Here is a 23,373-nt window from a genome sequence, read left to right on the forward strand (position 1 = left end):
AATGCCTCGAGTACTGAGTTATATTATATACAGTCATTAATTTAGCGTACTCTTTAAGTACTTCATTGATGTGATTGGTCAAATCAATTATTTTATATTAAAAAAAAGTGGCGCAACCAATCACATTAGTAGAATACGTAAAAGAATACATAAAAATGACTGTATATAAAATTTTTGTAGCATAATTTATTAGGAATCAGAACTTATTAATAGGCGAAGTAAATATTGCATATAACTTTTTAAAAATTTTGGATAAAATGAATAAATTTTGGTAATTTAATTATTTAAAACATAAAACCTGTACAAAGGATATAATATATGTTTTTCCATAATTAATTACACATATGGAACATGCTTACTTCAATATTTCACAAAATCAAACTTACAAATTAGTGTATTTTGATGTAGCACATTAGATTATTAAATTATATATATTATAAAATAGATCTAATATACGTTAATTTATAAATTTAGATTTTTACTTCTCTTTGCCCATACGTTGTGTTTTTTATTTTTAAAAAAAAAAACATCACTTTTTTTATTTTAAAAAAAAAAACATCACTTTCATTGTTGAAGAAGGACTTATCCAGTCTTCAAGGAGTAAACTACTAAACGTTATTAAAAAGCTGACGTGTCACTTTGATCTACCTCTGCCCCTCAAGAAAAACCGAAGGGATATGCTAGGATTGGCATTAACTGACAAACAGAGCTCTCCCGTCTCTCCATATCCATTTCGGTTTCTTCTTCGTATTGTGGAGTCTTTCCTCTCATGGCTCTCTGCATGAGAAAATCACTGAACCTTATCAACCTTCTCAAATCCAAGATAGGTTTGTTGGGAACAATCAATCCGAGTCCTTGGGCTTCTACTTTATCCCATCATCATGAATTTCCAGTTCCATCACCAACTATTCAAAATCTGGGGAACTCGGATGCAGATTGGATTGTGAAAGCATCTTCTCGCCGTTTCAAATGGACAAAAGCCGAAAAACAATTGAGTTCTCGCAATGATGATGATGATAACAAGGTATATTAGTAAGCTTACAATGGAACGTGTAGTTAGAAAAAAAGAAACTTGGAACTTTTTTTCGTTGCATCGTTCTCGTGTTGTTTTTGTATGGATTTGGCAATTTAGTTGTGTCCCTTGCCTCTTGAAACTCATAACAAGCAGACTAATTATTGATCCTTAATAATGCTTTTTATTATTGAATTAGCGTAATTTGAACTCTCATGATGTGATATTGTAAATTGAATAAATTCGATGTTTCTAGTTGAGTAGATAAGGCCTGAGTTTTAGATGTTTATCAGGCATGCATTTTGGTGGCTGAAGAGATCGCTGGCTAACAAAATGTTAAATTGAACTCACAAACCAGCAACGAATCTTGCTGTCCCATTAAGGTCCTGGGGGCTCAGCTTCTATAGTGGATCTACATTCATTTAATGGGCTATTGTATAAACATTCTCAAACAGATTTAATTTAAAAAAATTTAGTGTAGAATTATGTGTAATTAGGTGTATTAGGTACGTACTTGAATTGACGACTACTTGAAGGAAGCACTCTAGTGATAGTGAAGTTTAGATGTTTTCAAGAGCTAGGGGCGGGCTACCAGGAAGATGAACACTTTAAAATATTACATGTGTTTTGGGAAAAAAAGTTAATTTATCTGATGATGATGTCCCGGGATGTGATATAAGTTCTTCAAGTCGTGTTCTTGTGTGCATAATAAATATGACTTTTGAGTGTTCCGGGAAGGATGGGAGGGGAAGATGACTTATCACTCTACTGTTTATATGAAAGATTAATCTATTCAAATTGTTGTGTAATCGTAAATGGATATATCTTAATTGCTCCCAAATGAGCCCTTGAACGTTTAAACAGGATATCAAATCATATTGTTATGCAGGTGTGCTTTTATTTGTACTCACTGAAGCTATCTTGAATAACAGGTCTTGGATTTTCCAGGAGGAAAGGTCGGTTTCACTCCTGAAATGAGATTTATATCTGAATCCCCAGAGGAGCGGACACGCTGTTATCGTGTCCTTGATGAAGAAGGTCAGCTGATTATTGGCAGCAATTTTGTACAGGTACTTCGACTTGGACTCTCCCTTCCCTCTCTGAATTTCCAGAAGATGGAGTTTTCTTTTTGTTTTCCTGAATGTATATATCTGACACACAAGATCCTTATGACCTATGGTTAACCAATTTAATTAGGTCAGCAAGGAACTTGCTGTAAAAATGTACACTGACATGGTTACCCTTCAAACCATGGACACAATCTTTTATGAAGCACAAAGGCAAGGAAGAATTTCATTTTATCTGACGACAATTGGAGAAGAGGCCATCAATATTGCAACTGCTGCAGCACTTTCTATTGATGACCATGTCTTCCCTCAGGTTACAAGCACTCACATGCTGATATGTACTTCCCTTACAATTCCTCCTAGCAGTATGCACAAGCACATTCATTACCATCTCCATCCTTTTGAGTTCTCATAATGCTTGTAATTTGACATATGCAATTATTGAAAATGAGTTGAGAAGAACATTTTAATGATATACTATGCAGTACAGAGAGCCAGGAGTGCTACTATGGCGTGGCTTCACCCTACAAGAATTTGCAAACCAGTGTTTCGGAAACAAATTTGATTATGGGAAAGGCAGGCAGATGCCTATCCATTATGGATCTAACAAGCACAACTACTTTACTGTATCATCAACAATTGCGTAAGATATGATGAACCTTGTCTATGTAAGAGTTGTTGTGCAGAGATTTCACAGCAAAAATCATCATAGTCATGCCACAAACGTTGCCTACTTTTTTCCAGCACACAAATTCCACATGCTGTTGGTGCTGCATATTCTCTGAAGATGGATAGAAAAGAAGCATGTGCAGTCACTTATTTTGGTGACGGCGGCACAAGTGAGGTAAAAATCTGCTTACCGTTTGAATCACTAGGATAGCAAGATATTTGAAATCTTTTGATTCTGGTAAACAACATTTTTGGAATGACTCTTGGGGAGTTAGACAATAGACAAAAGCTTCCAGTGGCTATGGAAGACCTAAGGAAATCTTTTATTTCATTAGCATTTCAATAGCCTCCTCTATTTCAATGGGGTGTCACTTTTGGTTGTTTAGCTTCTAATACATCAAGTAATGTTAGGGAGATTTCCATGCTGCTTTGAATTTTGCGGCGGTCATGGAGGCCCCAGTTATATTTATCTGTCGGAACAACGGATGGGCTATCAGTACCCCTACTTCAGATCAGTTTCGAAGTATTCTTTTTTTCTTTTGAATTGTTCTATTTCGACAATTATCATTACCAAGAGTTTCATGTTATCTTTACAAATTTTCCACTTCTATTTACTACCAGGTGATGGTGCAGTTGTCAGAGGCCAGGCTTATGGAGTCCGAAGTATCCGAGTAGATGGTAATGATGCACTTGCCATTTATAGTGCAGTTCATGCTGCACGTGAGATGGCAATAAGTGAACTCAGACCAATCTTAATTGAGGTAAAGTAAGGATTAGTTTGTTACTCTCTGGCCTTTGAAAGGCATCATGTTAAGCCCCAGATGCTTTCACGGTAGATTTTTGGTCTGATATATATTTTTGGTTTAATCGTTTTCATTGATAGGCTCTAACATATAGAGTGGGACACCACTCCACATCTGATGATTCCACCAAGTATCGTCCAATCGATGAGATTGAATGGTGGAAATTGGCACGAGACCCTGTAACTAGATTTAGAAAATGGATTGAAAGCAAAGGTTGGTGGAGTGGCGAAGCCGAGTCTGAGTTTAGGAGCAGTGTGAGGACACAGGTAAAATTTGCATATCTTCCAAAGAAACATCAACATAACGTGTATAATAAAGTTCTGCACTATACAGTCCTTGATTCATGAGCATCCTGATCACAGCTTTTAAGAGTCGCATCCAAATGGTATTACATTTTGAAAGTTTTAGACAAAAGAATTTTGTTGATCAAAAAAGAAAGTTCTTGACTGATTATACTTTAGTACAGCTACTGCATGCAATTCAAGTTGCAGAGAAACTTGAGAAACCTCCAGTGGCAGACATTTTCACAGATGTATATGATGTTCCCCCATCCAATCTCCAGGAGCAGGAGAAATTGCTGAAAGAGACGATCAAGAGACACCTACAGGACTACCCTTCAGATGTTCCTTCCTAGACTTGGATGATTATGCATTTATATGGCATGGGATCTTGTATTAACGATTATTTCAGCCCCATGAATTGAAAGCAGATCCCACGCATACAGTTCCCCAACCTAAATGTAATATGCAATTGACCCTCTCCAAGCTATATTTTCTCTATGGTGATTCCTTGCTTCTCCAAAGATGGGAAATCATGCACGCATTGTCTTCAATCTATTTAATAGAGTTCTACTACTTATTTTTTTACAAGTAATAAGAGATTTTATTAGAGACGAATGTATAAGCAAAGCCCATATACACATGAAGTATACAAAAGAAAACACCTACATACATTCTAGGATACTGAAAACGATATCAGAAAATCATGAATGGATGATCAGCTATTCACTAATGCTGAAAACCAAAACAACAAAGTGTACAAAAAAATTCCAGATTTGTTCGAGAGACTGCTCTGTCATTGAAACACCGATGATTCATTTCCATCCAAATGCACCACATAAGATACAAAGGAGTAATCTTCCAAGCCACACCAACTTGAGAACAATAGTGAAGCCTGTTTTAGCACCCGAGAAGGTCAACCACTCTCAACAGCATCACCCAAGCCAAGCCGATTCTACGAAAGATGCCATTCCACAAAGCACTTGCCACCTCACAATACAAGAGAAGATGATCCATGGATTTTTCACTTTTTTTTGCACAAAGCACCACTCCATAACTATAATGCCTCGCTTTTTCAGATTATCCAGCGTCAAGATTTTAACAAGTGATGCAGTCCATATGAACAAAGCCACTTTGGAAGGCACATGAGACCTCCAAATACGCTTCCAAAGAAAAGGAAGACTATCCGGAAAAGACAATAGTTTATGGTACGAACGAATAGTGACTTTTTTGCACCCCTTCGACCTCCATAACATCATATCCACAGCATTACTATTAAATCTCAATGAGTATAAAAAGCTGAAGAAAGTTGAAACTTCATCAATCTCCCAATCTTGTACAAATTGAGTTAAACAAATATTCCACTGAATCGCACCATTAGAACGATAAAGCAAATATGAAACAACAGCAAACTGATGCCAATCGAAAAATAGCCAGGAACATACTATTGAGGGCCCAATCACCACTCTAAATGTCAAATCAAAAACGGATCCTAAATCCCTCACCCATAGTATACCTCACATAACTAACAAAGCTCTCACAACCCTTTCTGATGAACTTCTAAAGCCCCATACCATAAGTCCCCCGAACTAAATTAGAGTACCAATCCCCCAAGCACTACCATACTTCGATCAATGACCTCCCTCCAAAGCAACTCTCCTTTCAATTGATATCTCTATAACCATTTTCTCAGTAATGCCTTATTGAAAATCCTCAGATTACGAACTCCCAACCCTCCAACCAAAAGAGGAAACCAAACTTTGTTCCAACTAACACCTTTATGAAAATCCTCAGCTTATGAACTCCAAGCCAACCAACCGAAATAGGAGAACAAACTCTGTATCAACTAATAGACTTCTACTATTTACAAACCGGTTTGTAACACAATACTTATTATGGAGTTCATTACAATTATAAGAAAAGATGGAAGCTTTTTACTAAGAAAAATGATAAACACATAACACTTTATACAACAATGTTTTAAAAAGAGGGGTATTTTTATAAAATATCTTATAAAACTAACATCATTTTACAAATAAGTTTATGATCATTCAAATGACATAAAATCTAGTGCGTCCCAATTAAAAATACCTCACACCAAGCTTTGCGTCTCAGTTAAAGGTTGTTCTGAAGGATTTGGCAAAGAAAACACTTCAAGCTAAATGAGTACTCACTCCATCTGCTACTGATTAGAGAGATTATGCTTGAATATTAAACTACATTTTTTCAAAAATTAATGACAGTTTTTTTCTTTTCCAGTTTCGAATCTCTTTATCACAGGTCCAGAATATTAAGTTCTCCATCATTATATTAGAAAAATCCTTGAGAAGTTCATGTCACCACTAATGTTGCTTGTTCGGACCTCATTATATTATTTCGGAAAGGAAATTTTCAGTCTACTGTTCCTACATCTTTAACCTGCAAAATGCTGCATATCCAGGGAAGAGAATGCAGGGTAATCATTTTAGAACTAATTAATGATTTATCACAAAGGGTTACGAGCATCACACCTTTATTGGCAAAAGTATGAAAAACATATGATATAGAAGTCTTATTCTTGTGGCTGGATCTAAGCATTCTCGAACTCATCGAGGATCTGATCAAATACTCGATTACATCATATCGGAGAATTTTTACATTTTTGATAGGATAAAGGCATAGATTATTGCAATAGTTAAAAAAATCAGCATAGGAGATAACCGAATCATGCGGCCAAAAGTAATCACAAGGCTGAAGGTATCTCCTCCAGGGATTCTCTAACTGCCTTCAAGAGTAATGGCATCAATTTCTCATTGGTAGCAAGTATGCCTGTGTCAAGATCAAGGTATTTCCCTTTGGAAAAATCCAGAGGGTTCCCTGCAGCATCTGCCACCACACCCCCAGCTTCTGCAAAATTCACTTGAAGATATATCAGAAAAACAGGTACTAAATGCGAAATTTAATCAACTAGCATCACCACAACTATCAAGGAGACACTCATCTTATTCAGGGAATCCTATAATGCCTAATGCTTTCTTGTCAGAAAAAAAAAAGTTTTTTTTGGAAATTTTCCTCAAAACGCAAGTACTTAGAAAGTTCATCCACGCACTTTAGTTTTGCAAGCTACCCCAACACATAACTATGTTTCTTTCTTCTTCTTCTTTTGGATCAGCATATAAGTATGTTCTTTCTAGAACCTAAACACGTGATGAAACTAATGGGATTTACCATCATATAAGCATATTGGCGATTTGATCTTACATCCATTAACTATGCTTAATCCTCCAATCCAACATTTGTACTATAGCTAGCCTGCCCATGCAAGTCAAAATACACGATCATTGAGCATGTAATGATCTCATAATGCACTCTACTGTCACTATTTTGGTTTAGTAGTGATCAATAATTATAAAAAATTATAATCATTATGCCTCCGTAGATAGGGCATAATGACTTCTGTAATTGGCAGTTGTTGCCCATTCTTGAATTAATAATACTTGTTTCCTTATTAAAAAAAAAAATTATAAAAAAAAGGTGCTTCATGTAGCATTGCAAAGCACTTACAATGTATTGTATAGCACTCACAAGAAGTCCAGTAGATATATGCCCTAGAATAGGAGCATATTCTGCAATCATTTTAGAACATCCTAATAAAATAAGAATTTCATAATTTAGTCATGTATTTGATGCATGGAAGGACTACACTTCAGAGGCTTTTCTTGTCTCCAAATTGGTGAGGAAACAAAAAGGGAATAGGATCTCCAAATTTCAAGATCCCATTTAAGTGGGATCTTGAAAGGAATGGCTAAGGTACAGTGCTCAGCATGAAAAACCACTCCTAAGACTTCAACCCGTGCGCTGGCACTAGACAACCCAAGACCTGGACCTAGGAGGCTATTTGTAATATCCCCTGAACTACCGAATGTTTTACAATCAACACGTTAATTTTCAGTATGCACTACGTACACCCATCAATCCACAATGACAATACCAAATGCAACCTGATCCCCGTTAATACCCAACCATACCCATCCCAACAAGGGCAGGTTATCCATATCCAGAGAGAGAGACCTGCACTTTATTTTAACTTATCGAGAAGAGAGAGAGAGCGAGAGACCAGCACCAGGACAGAAAAAAAATAACAAAGAGAAAGGCCTGTTGCCATACCTAGCCTGCTTTAAGTGGAGAGAAGAAGAAGAAGAAGAAGAAGAAGAATAGAAAGATTTATCATTACCAGTCACAACAATGCACCCAGCAGCATGATCCCAGATTTTCTCACGGTATCCTTTACGAGGAAATCTCAGATATATGGCTCCATCTCCTCTGGACAGTGCCCCATACTTAGCCTGGCTATCAATTCTAACTGGTGGTGCTTTGACACCGAGTTTCTGTTCATGAATCAATATTAGGACAGGAAATTTGAAGGAACAGTAGAGAAAATATTATTGATAGAGGAAAAAATAACACAGTACTTTTGCAATGGAGCTAGACAAGTCATGCGAGGAGTGTGCTGCTTCAAAGGATTCAAAGAACGAAGCTTCCTCTGAATTGTCAGTAGTACTGACATTCACCTAAAGGGCAATAAAACAAAAATGATTTTAAGAGCAGAATACCTATAGAAATAAAGCATACTCTGATATTAATTTCCTATAACTGCGAACCTTTATTGGTGAAGAACCATCCAGTGACTGCATATATGTTCCTGCACCAACTTTGGCAAAGAAAAGGCAACCAACTTCATCATGCGAGGAGTGCAGTCTATTACCACCAATGGATGCTAAAGGAAGATTTGGACAAGCCAGAACGCCCAATACTACTTTCCCTTCATCTAGCAACGCCAGCGCAATAGCATATTGGTCTCCCCTTACAAATCTATTATGCCATCTCGCAAAGTATAAGCTATTTCATCATGGTTCACTCATAAGTGCATCAAAATTTAAGGAGCACTCAATTAGTAAGTGAATCAATGATAAAAAATTTTAATTTGGGAAATAGGAGGTAGAAAGTAAGCAATGAAAATTTCTATCATTTTCTTTTCAGCAAATTTGTAACCACCTTCAACAGAAGTGGAAAAGGGAGGTTTCATCAAAAGAGATTTACCATGACGTCACCATGGTTAAATTTATCATAATATTTGATGGGAACCAAGGTGGGCCTAATCTTAAAGATATGTTGCAAGTTCCAGATGAGCCAAATACAAGTTCAAGGGCTTAAACGATAAAGACTATGCTTTGATTCATTTCATAAGCTATGGAAAGGGCAACAACATGACTTATAGGCTTTGGACACTTGAAGGCTTTCAACTTATTTAATTAATTTCAATGACCTATTTTATTTGCTTAGAATAATTGGGTTTATGCCTATGTAAGGGTATGTTAGGAAAATTATTATTTAATTGAACTAGGGTTAGGGTTACTGTAGCCGAGTTACTGTAGCGCCGTACTGTAGCCGCGGTACTGTTCACTCAGGGGTATTTTTGGAAGATGGGGTTTTATTTTATCTAGAGTTTCATTAGGTTTTGCTTTAAATATTCTATGTAACCTCATTCTAATCAGATTATGAAGTTTATGAAATTTGATGAATTTATTCATTGTGAGTTGAGTTTTACTCCTCTTGTTCTTAATTGAACTTTTGAACTTATCAAAGGTAAATCACAACTTTTGTGGCGTTCCTCCTTTGTAATCTGGGTTCTTGAGACGGGTTCTTCAACGGGTCTAGATTTTAATATAATCTAGGTTCTTGAAACGAGTTCTCATCGGGTCTAGGTTCTCCATCCATTGACTTGATTTTGGCTTTCTTGGGGAGTTTTCAAATTGATTGTGGGTTCAAGGGAATTCATTCCCACGGGTTCATATCATAGTGAGACGGGTCCTTGAAATTAATTAAATAAGTTGAAAGCCTTCAAGTGTCCAAAGCCTATAAGTCATGTTGTTGCCCTTTCCATAGCTTATGAAATGAATCAAAGCATAATCTTTATCGTTTAAGCCCTTGAACTTGTATTTGGCTCATCTGGAACTTGCAACATATCTTTAAGATTAGGCCCACCTTGGTTCCCATCAATATTACTCATATCAAGCATTTCCATACATCAACTTAAGTTCCAAGTAACACCAAAAGTTACAGACAATTGGGATCACTATGAAGGGTGATGCAAATAAGAAGGGTATGTCAGCTTGAGGAATTAGAACACCGACTCACCATCTTCGGTAGCCTTCTTATTCCAATGGGCCAAATGAGAATGGATAGAAACGAATTTGACAGAATTTGGTAGCATCTATAAAGGATTTATTAGTTTAAGTGAATGCATGTCATATTAGTTTCTGTGACATGTCATCAAGCAGAAAATCAAAAAAGTCCTAAAGCAGAAAATCAAAAAAGTCCTAAAGCAGAAAATAAGATGCAACAAATCATGGGTTTCCCATTCTAGTATCGGCTTTATACGCATATAGTAATAGTTTCATGTCAAGATGCATGTAGACAAGAAACATCAAACTCAAGAGCTATCAACATATTAATCTATGAGTGCAAAGACTCTTTTTAAAATGAAGTTTTGACATAATTTTTGCAAACTTTAAACCATGAAACTCAACTATTTTGCTAGTTATTGTCTCCACGCTGTTACTGTCACAAGAATCCAGAAAGATTTATATACACATTTAACTAAATGCATATGGCGACTACAAGATATTTGAGAGACCTGATTCTTTAAGCCCAGGTACTAGGCAAATTCTAAGTTATGAAGCTTACCCTTTAGTACCATCAATTGGATCCAAAACCCAGTGCCGACCATGAGAACCACCATCAGATTTGCCACTGTCGATGGCCCTGAGCATGTCTTCCATGGTTAATGTAGGAACACTAAATGATCCATCATTGACAATAGTATCGTTCACAAGTTTTGTAATGCGCTGTAGAGTTTCCTGGCCGCTTTCCTTGCGAAGATCTCCCGAATCCTAGAAATATTAAAAAACTTGTTTAACTTGATTTACAGTTCAAGGAAAGAAAAGAAGACATCATATGCATGTCTCTGGGAATTAAGCAAAAGCATACACACTCGCCTCCTCAGCTACTAAGGAGAATGAATCAGATGGAAGTTCCCTCTCCAGCACAAAACTAACCAGAGCTTGTGAACCTGGGAATCACAGTTAAGCGATAAAAATAGAATGGCAGTCAGTTCCAGTAAATGTCAATTCTAAATGCTGAAATTGGTATAACAAGCACTGGAATAATCTATAATATGAATTCCTTTTAACATAGCCTTTAATCAAAAAATGCTCGAAACTGGAACCACAAGTGCATGCCACGTCCACACAAAAAAAGAAAATTACGTAGACAGTCTACTAATTTAGAAACATGACCTGGACAACATTGTACTCAAACAGGGAAGAATCAGATGGAGTTAATGTGAATCCACCAGAAGAACTAGTGCTTTAGGTACAGATATAACTTTTTCAGTTCATAGGCAATTCATGGGTGGTATAGATTCAACAAAACACAAACTGCCCCGTGGATATCTTTGCTTTGGAACAAAAGAATTAGAATTTAATTAATTTGCAGGGTAAGCAGATAGATCCAGTCAAAACCTCGGGCAAAGAAAAGGGAACTTGCTTATAAGATAACCCCTGAAAATATATAGCAATATCAAAACATAATCACCACTAAGCTCATGCACAAGCTTACCTCACAAATATTAAGTCAACACGGTCATCTGAATTAGGAGTACATGATCAATGACATGAAGAAATGTTCAGAAAATTAAAGCAATTATGATAAGGGATCACTCTACTGTTTGTCACTATTATGCCCATGAGATAAGCCAATTTGCAGGCAAAAGTATGTGACTGAAAAAAAAATGTGTGCAGCCATTTTCAATTAAGATTCATCTATAAGGAATCCAAAAAAGAAAACATCAGATAAATGCAATGCACGAACAGGAGAGTTCGGTAACAAACCATAATCGGCCACTGTGACAGGACTTTTATCTGATTTTGCTTGGACATCTGATTGCAAAAGTGCCTTTTGTACCTTCTGGAGGAAATAAAATCACCCAAAGGAATCACCCTACTGTAACAAATATATTGTATTTGCAAACTTTTAAAATAAAACAGCAGAAAACTTCCATTTGTGGCGTCAACTGACAAGGCATATACTAAAAAGGTAAAGAATTGCCACCAAACCAGACCAAAATAGGCAAGCATGACAGGGATATGTCCCAATGTGCTCCTCATTTAATTCTAAGAAACCCACAGTTCTATCCCACATTCCCATATTTTTGTATCCCACATTCCTATATAACCCAGGGAAGAACTTTACACCTGATACAAAGAGAAAGCAAGCAACAAACCCGTAACATTAAGCTGCAGTGTCAAATAAAGTTCATAGCGTCAAATTAAAGATCTATTTTCTCTTCTCTTTGTTGTGCATTTAAAAGTTTCTTGCCGACAAACCACATGCGTGATGCGTCTGGCAAATTTAGGGAGTGAAATATAACTTTGTTTAAAAAAAGGAGTTACTTGCCCAAATAAGCATAGGCCATGTAGTCATGCATGAACAATTTTTATATAAAGATTGAGTGTATATTTCCGTACCTCAAGAAATACACAAGTAATATGCCATTACGAAAGGGAGAAAATAAATAAAAGAGTTGTAAAACTCGCAGCTGAGAAAACTATAGGAGTTGTAAGACTCGATGCAATGTCTGGGCGAAGTACCAATTTTAGTTTCAGCGTTAACCAGATAAATTATTTCCAGCGGTCAAATTACAACATACACATAAGTACAAAAAATATAGTTAGCAACCCCCACAACCCCCCAAATCAGAGTTACATATTTACTGAATTCAGTGTATATTTTCATTACATTGCTAAGGATATTTATACACAGTTTTGTACAATATTCTGAGGTATCAAAAGAGAATAAAATCTGTTATACAACTTGAGAAAAAAACTGACTAAGAAATGCCTACGGTTCCTCTGCAGTAGCCTTTGTTTGGGCATCAATATTGTCTATGTTAATACGCCCCCTCTAGTCCAAGGGTGTGTCAAAAACATTGAGACTCGTTCTTAGCTTGAAAAATCTGTCAGCTACTAATGGCTTGGTAAATATATCAGCTAGCTGATCTTTGGAACTGATGAAGGAGATATTTAACATCTTGGAAGCAACTCAGTCTCTAATGATATGGAAGTCAATATCCATATGTTTTGTCCTTGAGTGATAAATAGGATTGGCAGCCAAGTAAGTTGTTCCATGTTGCACCACAATGTTGGAGCTTGACTGAGAGGTAAGCCAAGTTCAGAAATGAGTGTTTGAAGCCAAATAAGTTCAGCTGCTGATGAAGCCACAGACTTGTACTCAGCTTCCGTACTTGACTTGCAACAGTTCTTTGCTTCTTTGAACTCCAAGAAATGAGATGTTTACCCAAGTAGATGCAAAATCCACCCGTAGATCGCCGATTATCAGGGCATCCAACCTAGTCCGCATCCAAATAGGCTTGTAATTTAAAAGAGGATTGAGAGGAGAAAAAGAGACCCTTGTTGATTGTGGCTTTCATATAACGCAGTATGCGCTTTACTGCAACCTAGTCATGTGGCAATTTAGGTGTGTGCATGAATTGGCACACCTAGGATTACCCTGATAAAGAGCACATTATCTAATCTACCGACCTATTTCATGTCCTTGTTTCCCATTACAGCGGGACTTCTTGTGGGGTGGAATAGGCGAGGAATTTAAATTCCACCTAGTCAGGTGGGAGAAAGTTTGTTGTCCTCTCCCTAATGGAGGTTTAGGCATTCAAAATCTCAGAATTTTTAATCGGGTGCTACTTGGTAAATGGTTGTGGAGATACCATAAAGAACTAGAAGCCCTATGGAAATTGGTGATTGAGAGCAAATATGGTGGTTTATGGGGGGGATGGTGTACCAGCGAAGTGAGAGGGGCATATAGAGTGGGTTTGTAGAAACATATAAGAAGAGGAAGGGGGGGGGAGGGGGGGGGGGGCTTCTCTCATCACTCACGATTATGCGTAGGAGATGGGGCTAAGATCAAATTCTGGTATGATTCTTGGTGTGGTAATGTTGCTCTAAGAGCATTCTCATTGGATTAGCTAAAAGCTAAATCCAATGAGAATTTAGCTATTAGGTGGATAAATTGCTCACATTAAATTAGCTATATTCTAAATATTTGGAATATAGCTACAGTAATATCCAAACTAATTTTCAAATTTGGAACACACTATTCATTCATCAAATTATTTTTATATTATTTCTTTCTCTCTCTTTTTAATATTAATTATTTCTCTCTCCATTTTAAATGACAATTGAAATAATATAATTAGAATACAATTACAAATTAATATATAATATTATAAATAGTAAAATATGATAAAATAAAATAAATTCATAATTAAAAAAATTAAAAAATTTTCAAAATTATTAATTACTCATTACTATATAATGAATAAATGGATAATTCAATTTGGAGATTTAATGTAAATAGTCAAAATTAAATTCATCTTATATTATTTTATTATCATATAATGAAAAAATGGTTATTCCAATGTAGAGATTTATATAAATGAAATAGCTAAAAGTTAAATTCATTTTACATTCATCAAAAATGTACTTTAATTTAGCTATTCCAATGAGAGTGCTCTAAAGGATCTATTTCCTGATCTCTTCAGGGTTGCAAATGATATAGATGTTTCAGTGTCAGATGTCATGGTGATAGTAGGGGAACAAATCCAATGGAACATCAATTTTAGCCCGGCAGCAAATGATTGGGAAATGGACAGTTTTGCAGCCTGTATATGTAAAAGTTTGGCTAGGACTAGGTGATTAAGTTGATAAGTTTTGATAGGATTAGATGACTAAAATAATAAAGTTTATCCTATCATTAAGTTGGTAATTTTATATGAATGTAAATTATTTATTGACTTTATCTATAACAATATTAAGTTTATCTAAGATGTATTAGAGGTTGTTTAGATAAGTCATAAGTGAAAAAATCGAGTCCCAAGGAATCTGCACTTATCCAGAGAAGAGGTTGATCTGAAATTTGTTACTGCAGTGAAGAATTATCGCAAAATATCAGCATTCCATTAGGAGACGACTTCGCGACCGTCAGCATAGTCCTACTGCAGATCAAATTCTTACCAAACTCATTCCATCAGCAGAGTCCTACTGCAGATCAAACTCCTATCAGATTTGTTCCATCAGCAAAATTCTACTGCAATTGGAATTGATTTTCATATTGTTTATTTAAGGGATCCTATTGGTTAGGATCAATAGAGATTCAAATTTGCATATTTTCTAAAACACTTTCTAGTGCATATTTTGGTGAGAAAATTCATTGGAGAATTTTCATACTGTTTCTCTTAGAGAGTGGTACTTGAGTATGAGAAAATTCTTCTAGTGTTTTATCTCTCTTTTTTAGTGCGTGCATACTCCGTGTTGGAGTTGAAGTGATCGAATTCAGCCACTAGAGTTCCAGGAAAAAAATCAATATTTGAAAATCGTCAGAGGTTCTGATTGCTACTGCAGTAGAAAACAAATGGGTCATTTGTCTGGTCAAGTAAGAGTGTCAATTGACAAATATTTTGTAATTGAGTTTTACTACTAATTGATTTTCAAATAATAAAATTGATTTTTCTTGGTTTGGCTGCCCTATAGGGTTTTACCTTTGAAGAGTTCTTTAAAGGGTTTCCCTTCGATACCAATCTTAGTGTTACACACTTTGTTTATTTTATGTATTTGATTGTTTATCAAATTAATTGCATGTTTGACGACTAACCAATTTGTTGAGTGAATTGGTAGATATTCCCGCTGCGTTACAAGGATACTTGGGCAATTTCACAGCCTTTTTCAAACTTTTGTACTCTCTCAAACCGAATAACCAGCATGCCGACTCATTGTGGTGGATACCTTCAGGTGCTGTGTTTTCGGTTCGCTCGTTCTATAAATCACTTTCACATGAGCTCCCTATTTAGTTTCCTTGGAAAAGTATTTGGAGACATAAGGCGCCTCTCAAAGCAGCATTTTTCGTGTGGACCGCTTTCTTGGATAAGATCCTCACAATGGATAATTTGAGGAAACGAAGGGTGATCATCGCAGATTGGTGTTGTATGTGTAGGAATGGGGGTGAATCTGTGGACCATCTTCTATTACACTGTGAAGTAGCTCGAGGGTTATGGAACAAGGTATTTAGTAGACTAGACTTGGGTTGGGTAATGCTCGAGACAATAGTGGCGGTTTTTGCTAGCTGGACAGATCTAAGAGGAAATCAACAGATCAAGACTGTATGGAAGATGATTCCTATATGCATCATGTGGTGCATATAGCAGGAGTGCAATGAACGGACGTTCAAGGACAAAGAGAGATCGATGGAGGAACTTATTGCTTTCTTTTTTAGAACCCTTTGTACTTGGGCCTCTACCATTAATTTTAATGGCCAAGATTTCCATGATTTCCTTGTATCTATTGTCCTTACGTAGTTAGGGCATTCTTTGTACTACACATGGGTTTGCCTATTCTTTTATTAATACACTTTGATTACTTATCAAAAATGAATTGGCACACCTTATTAACTGCATAAGATATGTCGGGTCGTGTGAGGGACAAATATTGTAACCTCCAACAATACTTCGAAAGAGAGTAACATCATCAAAACTAGGTGAATCAAATTTGGACAGCTTTAAGGAGGTTGCCATAGGTGAGGTTATTGGCTTTGCATGCAACATTTTACTCCTAGTGAGTAAATCTTTAATATACTTCCTTTGAGAAAGTAATAAGCCATTGCTCAATTTTGTTATTTCCAACCCAAGGAAGTAGGATAGAGAACCTAAGTCTTTAACAGGGAAGGCCAAACTCAAGTAACTAATAAAGGTGGCAGAAGCTTGAGAAGCAGTTATTATCAAATCTTCAAATTAAGAACAAATAGAGATGCATCAGCTTGAGAGGCCAGAAAGCCATAATCGAGCAACCAAGAGCTCAACTGAGCAAACCACGCCCTCGGGGCCTATTTTAGGCCGTAGATTGATTTTTGCAATTTACAAACATAATTAGGATGCTGAGGATTGATGAATCCTTGAGGTTGATGCATATATACCTGATCAGTGAGTGTTCCATGGAGGAATGCATTCTGGATGTCAATCTGGCATAGGGGCCACCCACGAGCAACAGCAAGTGATAAAATCAGCCGGATTGTAAGAGCCTTGACCACTGGACTAAAGGTCTCGTGCAAATCTAGGTCAGGCTGCTGATGATAACCCTTGGCTACAAGCCACACCTTCCTTCTTTTGATAGACCCATCGGCATGGAGCTTTGTTCGGTATACCCACCTACAACCAAGGACATTAGAGGAAGGATTAGGAGGGACTACGGTCCAGGTATGATTTTGAAGTAAGGCTTGGTACTCTTGGTTCATGGCGTCACGCCATTCTGAGTGTTTGGAGGCTGCAGAATAGCTGGTAGGTGTTTCAGAAGGTGTCACCGTGGTAGCGAGACATTTCCGAGAGGGATAGGGAACTGTACCGTCCATTCGAATACAAGGCCTAGAGGAGTTTGTGTGTGCTCGTGTGATGATTGGGGAATGAAGTGGAGTGAGGATAGGAGGAGCAGATGTAGCTGGAGAAGGGGAATTAGGGATTTGGGATCGGGGAGAAGAAAGGGGAATTGGGAAAGATGCAGATGATGGGGTTTTGAGATGAGAAGGGTAATGGGTTGGGGCCTGAGTTGAGAATGGAGGGTAATGGGTTCAAAATGGGCAATTGGACGTGTGATGTGTTTTGAGTATGCTCCAAATTAGAGTGAGCAACTGTAACGGGCCAATGGGTTGAATATGGAAATGTTTCTTCATGAAAGATAACATCATGGGAGAAATAGAGCCTATTGGTGTTTAAGTCCAAGCACTTGTACCCTTTGTGGACTGAACTATAACCCAGAAAAAGACATGAGGTGGATCGGTAATTTAATTTTTGTTGATTATAAAGACGCAAATTTGGAAAATATTCACAATCAAACACCTTTAAAAAGTGATAATCCAGATCACGATGATGTGTAATTGGAGGGTAATGGGTTCAAAATGGGCAATTGGACGTGTGATGTGTTTTGAGTATGCTCCAAATTAGAGTGAGCAACTGTAACGGGCCAATGGGTTGAATATGGAAATGTTTCTTCATGAAAGATAACATCATGGGAGAAATAGAGCCTATTGGTGTTTAAGTCCAAGCACTTGTACCCTTTGTGGACTGAACTATAACCCAGAAAAAGACATGAGGTGGATCGGTAATTTAATTTTTGTTGATTATAAAGACGCAAATTTGGAAAATATTCACAATCAAACACCTTTAAAAAGTGATAATCCAGATCACGATGATGTGTAATTGGAGGGGAATGGGTTCAAAATGGGCAATTGGACGTGTGATGTGTTTTGAGTATGCTCCAAATTAGAGTGAGCAACTGTAACGGGCCAATGGGTTGAATATGGAAATGTTTCTTCATGAAAGATAACATCATGGGAGAAATAGAGCCTATTGGTGTTTAAGTCCAAGCACTTGTACCCTTTGTGGACTGAACTATAACCCAGAAAAAGACATGAGGTGGATCGGTAATTTAATTTTTGTTGATTATAAAGACGCAAATTTGGAAAATATTCACAATCAAACACCTTTAAAAAGTGATAATCCAGATCACGATGATGTGTAATTGGAGGGGAATGGGTTCAAAATGGGCAATTGGACGTGTGATGTGTTTTGAGTATGCTCCAAATTAGAGTGAGCAACTGTAACGGGCCAATGGGTTGAATATGGAAATGTTTCTTCATGAAAGATAACATCATGGGAGAAATAGAGCCTATTGGTGTTTAAGTCCAAGCACTTGTCCCCTTTGTGGACTGAACTATAACCCAGAAAAAGACATGAGGTGGATCGGTAATTTAATTTTTGTTGATTATAAAGACGCAAATTTGGAAAATATTCACAATCAAACACCTTTAAAAAGTGATAATCCAGATCACGATGATGTGTAATTGGAGGGTAATGGGTTCAAAATGGGCAATTGGACGTGTGATGTGTTTTGAGTATGCTCCAAATTAGAGTGAGCAACTGTAACGGGCCAATGGGTTGAATATGGAAATGTTTCTTCATGAAAGATAACATCATGGGAGAAATAGAGTCCATTGGTGTTTAAGTCCAAGCACTTGTACCCTTTGTGGACTGAACTATAACCAAGAAAAATACATGAGGTGGATCGGTAATTTAATTTTTGTTGATTATAAGGACGCAAATTTGGAAAATATTCACAATCAAACACCTTTAAAAAGTGATAATCCAGATCACGATGATAGACATGATAAAATGGTGTGTTATTTTGGAGAGTTGGTGAGGGTAAAAGATTTATGAGATGCACAGCCGTATCAAAAGCGTCGGCCCAAAAGGTAAAACGGAGAGAGGCTTGGGCCAGAAGGGCATGCCTAGTTTCGACTATATGCCTATGTTTTCTTTCAACAAGCCCATTTTGTTGATAGATATGTGGACAAGAAAAATGATTATGATGAATCCCAAGTTTGTGGCATATCGGCATAAGTGATTTGAATTCACCACCCTCATCCGTTTGGAGGGTGATGAGTTTAGTATTAAAGAGTCATTCAACATAAGGTAAAAAACTGGAAAATATATTTCGAACATCATATTTTAATTTTAAAGGATACAACCAAGTGAACCGAGTGAATTGATCTACAAATAAGACATAATACTTGTAACCTTGTCTAGAAACAGAATGGGCTGGTCCCCAAACATCAGCACAGACCAATTCCAAAGGTTTATGGGAATGGGCCTGGTTGGAAACAAAGGGGAGTTGGTGGATTTTAGCTAGAGGACACTCAGTGCACTTGAAACTGGAGACAATGGGAGAAACCTTCAAACATGTGGTATGCAGAATGATGGAGAGTGTTGTGTGATGAGGATGGCCCAACCAACTGTGCCACTGAACCACAGATGTTTTCTCGCCTAAGTTAGCAAATGGAGAGGAGAAGGAGGTGGAAGAAGAGTCCGACTCAGAGGGAAAGACATAAAGTATGTCACGGATTGGCCCTGTGAGGAGGGTCTTCCCCGTCGAGATGTCCTTCATAGAAAAGAAAGAAGCATGAAATTCGAAATAGCAAGCGTTATCGCTACAAAATTTGGAAACAGAAATGATATTCTTAGTAATGCTAGGAACATGAAGAAGATTTTGAAGTAAGAAGGAAGAAGAGGGAGAAGATAGAGAGGAGTCACCCGTGTTCTAAATGGGGAGGCTCGAATCATCCCCCACTTGAATTTGTTCACTACCACAGTACGGCTCAAAGGAGAGGATGACATTGTTGAAATCATGGGTTATGTGGTGGGTTGCACTACCGAGTTTGGGTACCAGGTGGAATCAGAGAAACTACTTGGCCATGTGAAGTTTGTAGAGGAGGTAGGAGCTCCATACTGATAGTTGTGGTCAAAGCGATGTCTGCACTGTAAGGCTACATGTCCAGCCTTGGGACACACTTGGCAGGTTAGGCGTTGATGGTAGGATGGGTTCGGTTGCGCAGCAAGGGAGAAACTTCGGCCACTACGATTTGGGTAGCTGGACCTGCCTCGCCCATTACGGCCATTTCGACCACCACGATATTGGTTGCAACCACAACCACCAGTGTTCATGAAATTAACAGAAAGCTTAAGGGAGATAGAACTCCGTGCATTATGAGCAAGCCTACTTTCATGAACAAGAAGCAACTGATACAGCTGATTAGAGGAAGTGGGCTCAGCCCATGTAGTCACAGAGGTAATAAAGGAGTCGAATGTGGAACCAAGTCCAATGAGAAGATATGTGACGAATTCTGGGTCAGGTAAGGGATTACCAGTGGCAGCAAGTATATCAGCAAGAGATCGAACTTTGCCAAATTAGTCGGTGATGCTTTGGTCACCCCGAGTCAGATTAGCTAGTTGAAATCGGACTTGAAACTGTTTGGCTTAAGAGTGAGATGCAAACAGAGAAGAGAAGGAAAGCCAAAGCTCACGGGAGGTGTTGGATGAAAGAACATGGCCGATGATTGATTCAGAGAGGGACGAAAACAAGATGCTAAGAACTAGTTGATCATTGCGTTTCCAGGAGGAATAATCTGGGTTAGGCCGGGATGAATTTGTTAGTGATTCAGCAGGACATAAAAGAGTTCCATCAACATATTGATAGAGGTCTTGACCTCGCAGGTAGGCAGAAATCTGCACTTTCCACAGTGGGTAGTTGTCTGTGGTCAGCTTGGTTGTGACTATGTGAGAAAAGGAGGACATGACCGAAGGATTTGGAGAGGGAAAGGACAAAGAAAAAGCCATGGATCAGAGGGGCTGTGAGTCGAAAGCTCTGATACCATATCAGAGTGACATATTTACTTAATTCAGTGTATATTTTCATTACATTGCTAAGGATATTTATACACAGTTTTGTACAATATTCTGAGGTATAAAAAGAGAATAAAATCTGTTATACAACTTGAGAGAAAAACTGACTAAGAAATGCCAACGGTTCCTCTGCAGTAGCCTTTGGGCACAATATTGTCTATGTTAATACCCCCCCCCCCCCCCCCCAAAAAAAAAAAAAAAAAAAAAGGGAAATGCATAGTAGGAATAACCATTTTCAGTTCTCTTTCTGCTCCAAAAACAACATACCACAGTAATAGCGGTATCCTAATATTGCCAAAACAGTCATATCCTGTACTCATCTAATATAATAACCATTGTAGGTTCTGGGAATCACTCAAGTTATATACCATACTCAGAATGTTGCTGAAATTCAGATCAGGGCTTTAACTCCTCTCCCGTAACGATTCTTAGGCTATCACCAAATAACACCCCTAGGCACCGAGTTTTGCTCAAATAATGATTTTTAGCTTCTGGGTTCCTTTCGAATAACAATTTCATATCTTCAAGTGAACTGTTTTCCGAACGCAGACAAACACATCAACCAGGCTAGATAACATGAAACATTGTATGCCTATCACCAAATTTAAGAAAAGCGAGAGAGTGTGGGGGAAGAGATGCCTGGCAGAGTCGAGCAGCGAGAGAGGCAGCTTTCTTGGCAGCCGCGAGCTCCCTGTCGTAAGACATCGAGGAAAATGCAGATACTGCAACTGCCGCGACTATTACTGCTCGAGAGGCCCTTCTGGAGACTGGAGAAACAAGGGGTTGGGTGTTTGTGAATTTGGGTCTTGATAAAGAGGTGATTTTGGGAACCACTCTAGAGCAATTTAATATGACCATCTGTCTGTCTCTCTCTGTAATAACTTCCCTCTACTCTATGTTAAGCTCACCCAAAAATACTTGGGATTTTCATGGTGTGGCTAACACAGGTGCGTGGGATCCTATTGGTAAGAACAGTAGTATTAGATTCATTAAATTCATCTTTAAATTTTGTTGAAAAGTATATATTTTTCATATCTATAAAATTTCGTTATTCATAATTTTACATTAGATTAACTATTGAATTCATCAAAATAATAATATAATTTTTTTTTAATAATAATTTTTTTTTCATATTTTATAATTACATTAATTATATGTTAATTAATAATTTAATTTGATTTTTATATTATTATTACAAGACGGTTGTAGATTAAACGTAAATAAAAAAGATTATTTGAGATTAAAAATAAATAAAAAATAAATTTGATGAATGAACAGTAACCCTCCAAATTTGAAGTAATATATGTATTTATTGTAGTTCAAAGTTTCATACTTATCTCTTTAACTAATCCAATGCAATTGTCTTATAATAAAATTTATTATATTTAATATTTAACTAGACTTTTAATGAAACCAATACAAATGCTCAACCCTAGAGCAACAATTAAAAAAAACAAAAAAAAAACAAAACAAATCTAGTGCAATTTAATGTGACCATTTGTCACTCTCTGTCTCTAATAACTTCCCTCTACTTTTGTGCGATTCTAAGCTCACACATAAATACTTGGGATTTTCATGGTGTGGCTAACGGTAACAAGTGCGTGGGAAAGGATTTTTTTTTTTTTTTAATAATATTATATACTACACTCTCATTCTATTTTAATCATATTAAATAGTATGTAACATATTTATTATCATTAGATGATAAAAAAATATGTAATAAATAATCATTTAATGATTATAAATATATCGCATCTTATTTAATATGATAAAAATGAAATAATAATATAGTTTATAGAATTTTTTTATTTTAGCGCTTCACAGCCAACACTTGACTCATTTTTATAGTATTTTCTTTTGTTGTCTCTCTCTAAGACTCATATTTATTGAAAAAATGTTTTAAAAAAATGTGAATTTATTAGCCATAGTTGAATACTTGTAAATCATTTTATTTTTGGATAAGTTTCCAGTGAGGTAATAAATATAGTTTTTGTGCCAAACACTTGAAAACATGTTAGGTCCAAACACAGTCTCCTAAAAACGTCGAACTTAGGTATTGGACATTTTGGCATCACTTAGAATCATTCTAATTTTCATCATTCAATTTCTTTGAAAATCGTTTGGATGTTGAAGTGAGTTGAATTGAGTT

The 23,373-nt window shown here is 36.9% G+C and overlaps 2 protein-coding genes across 5 annotated transcripts; one reads left to right on the plus strand and one right to left on the minus strand.

Annotated features, from left to right (window-relative positions):
* Positions 1-678: 678 nt before the first annotated feature.
* LOC108996257 (2-oxoisovalerate dehydrogenase subunit alpha 2, mitochondrial-like) lies at positions 679-4,405 on the plus strand. The gene is made up of 9 exons (XM_018972030.2): positions 679-1,024; positions 1,945-2,082; positions 2,210-2,392; positions 2,565-2,722; positions 2,824-2,923; positions 3,160-3,271; positions 3,370-3,509; positions 3,632-3,817; positions 4,018-4,405. The coding sequence occupies exons 1-9, from the start codon at positions 770-772 to the stop codon at positions 4,183-4,185; spliced, it is 1,440 nt and encodes a 479-aa protein (XP_018827575.1). The 5' UTR covers positions 679-769; the 3' UTR covers positions 4,186-4,405.
* A 1,904-nt stretch (positions 4,406-6,309) lies between these two features.
* LOC108996258 (SAL1 phosphatase-like) lies at positions 6,310-22,171 on the minus strand. 4 transcript variants are annotated; one of them, XM_018972032.2, is made up of 8 exons: positions 21,864-22,171; positions 11,761-11,836; positions 10,867-10,940; positions 10,556-10,761; positions 8,470-8,680; positions 8,281-8,379; positions 8,043-8,196; positions 6,310-6,715 (listed from the first exon to the last, which is right to left on the minus strand). In XM_018972032.2, exons 1-8 carry the CDS (start codon positions 22,080-22,082, stop codon positions 6,552-6,554), a joined length of 1,203 nt encoding a protein of 400 aa, XP_018827577.1. In that variant the 5' UTR covers positions 22,083-22,171; the 3' UTR covers positions 6,310-6,551. The 4 variants fall into 4 exon arrangements, with proteins under 4 accessions (XP_018827577.1, XP_035548102.1, XP_035548096.1 ...); XM_035692209.1 differs by having other exon boundaries at positions 8,470-8,707; positions 21,864-22,123; XM_035692203.1 differs by lacking the exon at positions 21,864-22,171 and adding an exon at positions 16,910-18,130 and having other exon boundaries at positions 8,470-8,707.
* Between the last annotated feature and the right edge of the window lie 1,202 nt (positions 22,172-23,373).

Source organism: Juglans regia, chromosome 1 (genome assembly GCF_001411555.2).
Source record: "Juglans regia cultivar Chandler chromosome 1, Walnut 2.0, whole genome shotgun sequence".
NCBI classification, from domain to species: domain Eukaryota; kingdom Viridiplantae; phylum Streptophyta; class Magnoliopsida; order Fagales; family Juglandaceae; genus Juglans; species Juglans regia.

Excerpts from the sequence above, each read along its gene's own strand:
- LOC108996258 (XM_035692203.1), bottom strand. The coding sequence starts at position 17,341 with ATGGACGGTACAGTTCCCTATCCCTCTCGGAAATGTCTCGCTACCACG. Across the intron at positions 11,837-16,909 it reads ATGGAACACTCACTGATCAG|AAGGTACAAAAGGCACTTTT; the intron begins GTATATATGCAT and ends TATTTCCTCCAG. Across the intron at positions 10,762-10,866 it reads TCTCCTTAGTAGCTGAGGAG|GATTCGGGAGATCTTCGCAA; the intron begins GCGAGTGTGTAT and ends TAATATTTCTAG.
- LOC108996257 (XM_018972030.2), top strand. The coding sequence starts at position 770 with ATGGCTCTCTGCATGAGAAAATCACTGAACCTTATCAACCTTCTCAAA. Across the intron at positions 1,025-1,944 it reads ATGATGATGATGATAACAAG|GTCTTGGATTTTCCAGGAGG; the intron begins GTATATTAGTAA and ends CTTGAATAACAG. Across the intron at positions 2,924-3,159 it reads GTGACGGCGGCACAAGTGAG|GGAGATTTCCATGCTGCTTT; the intron begins GTAAAAATCTGC and ends AAGTAATGTTAG.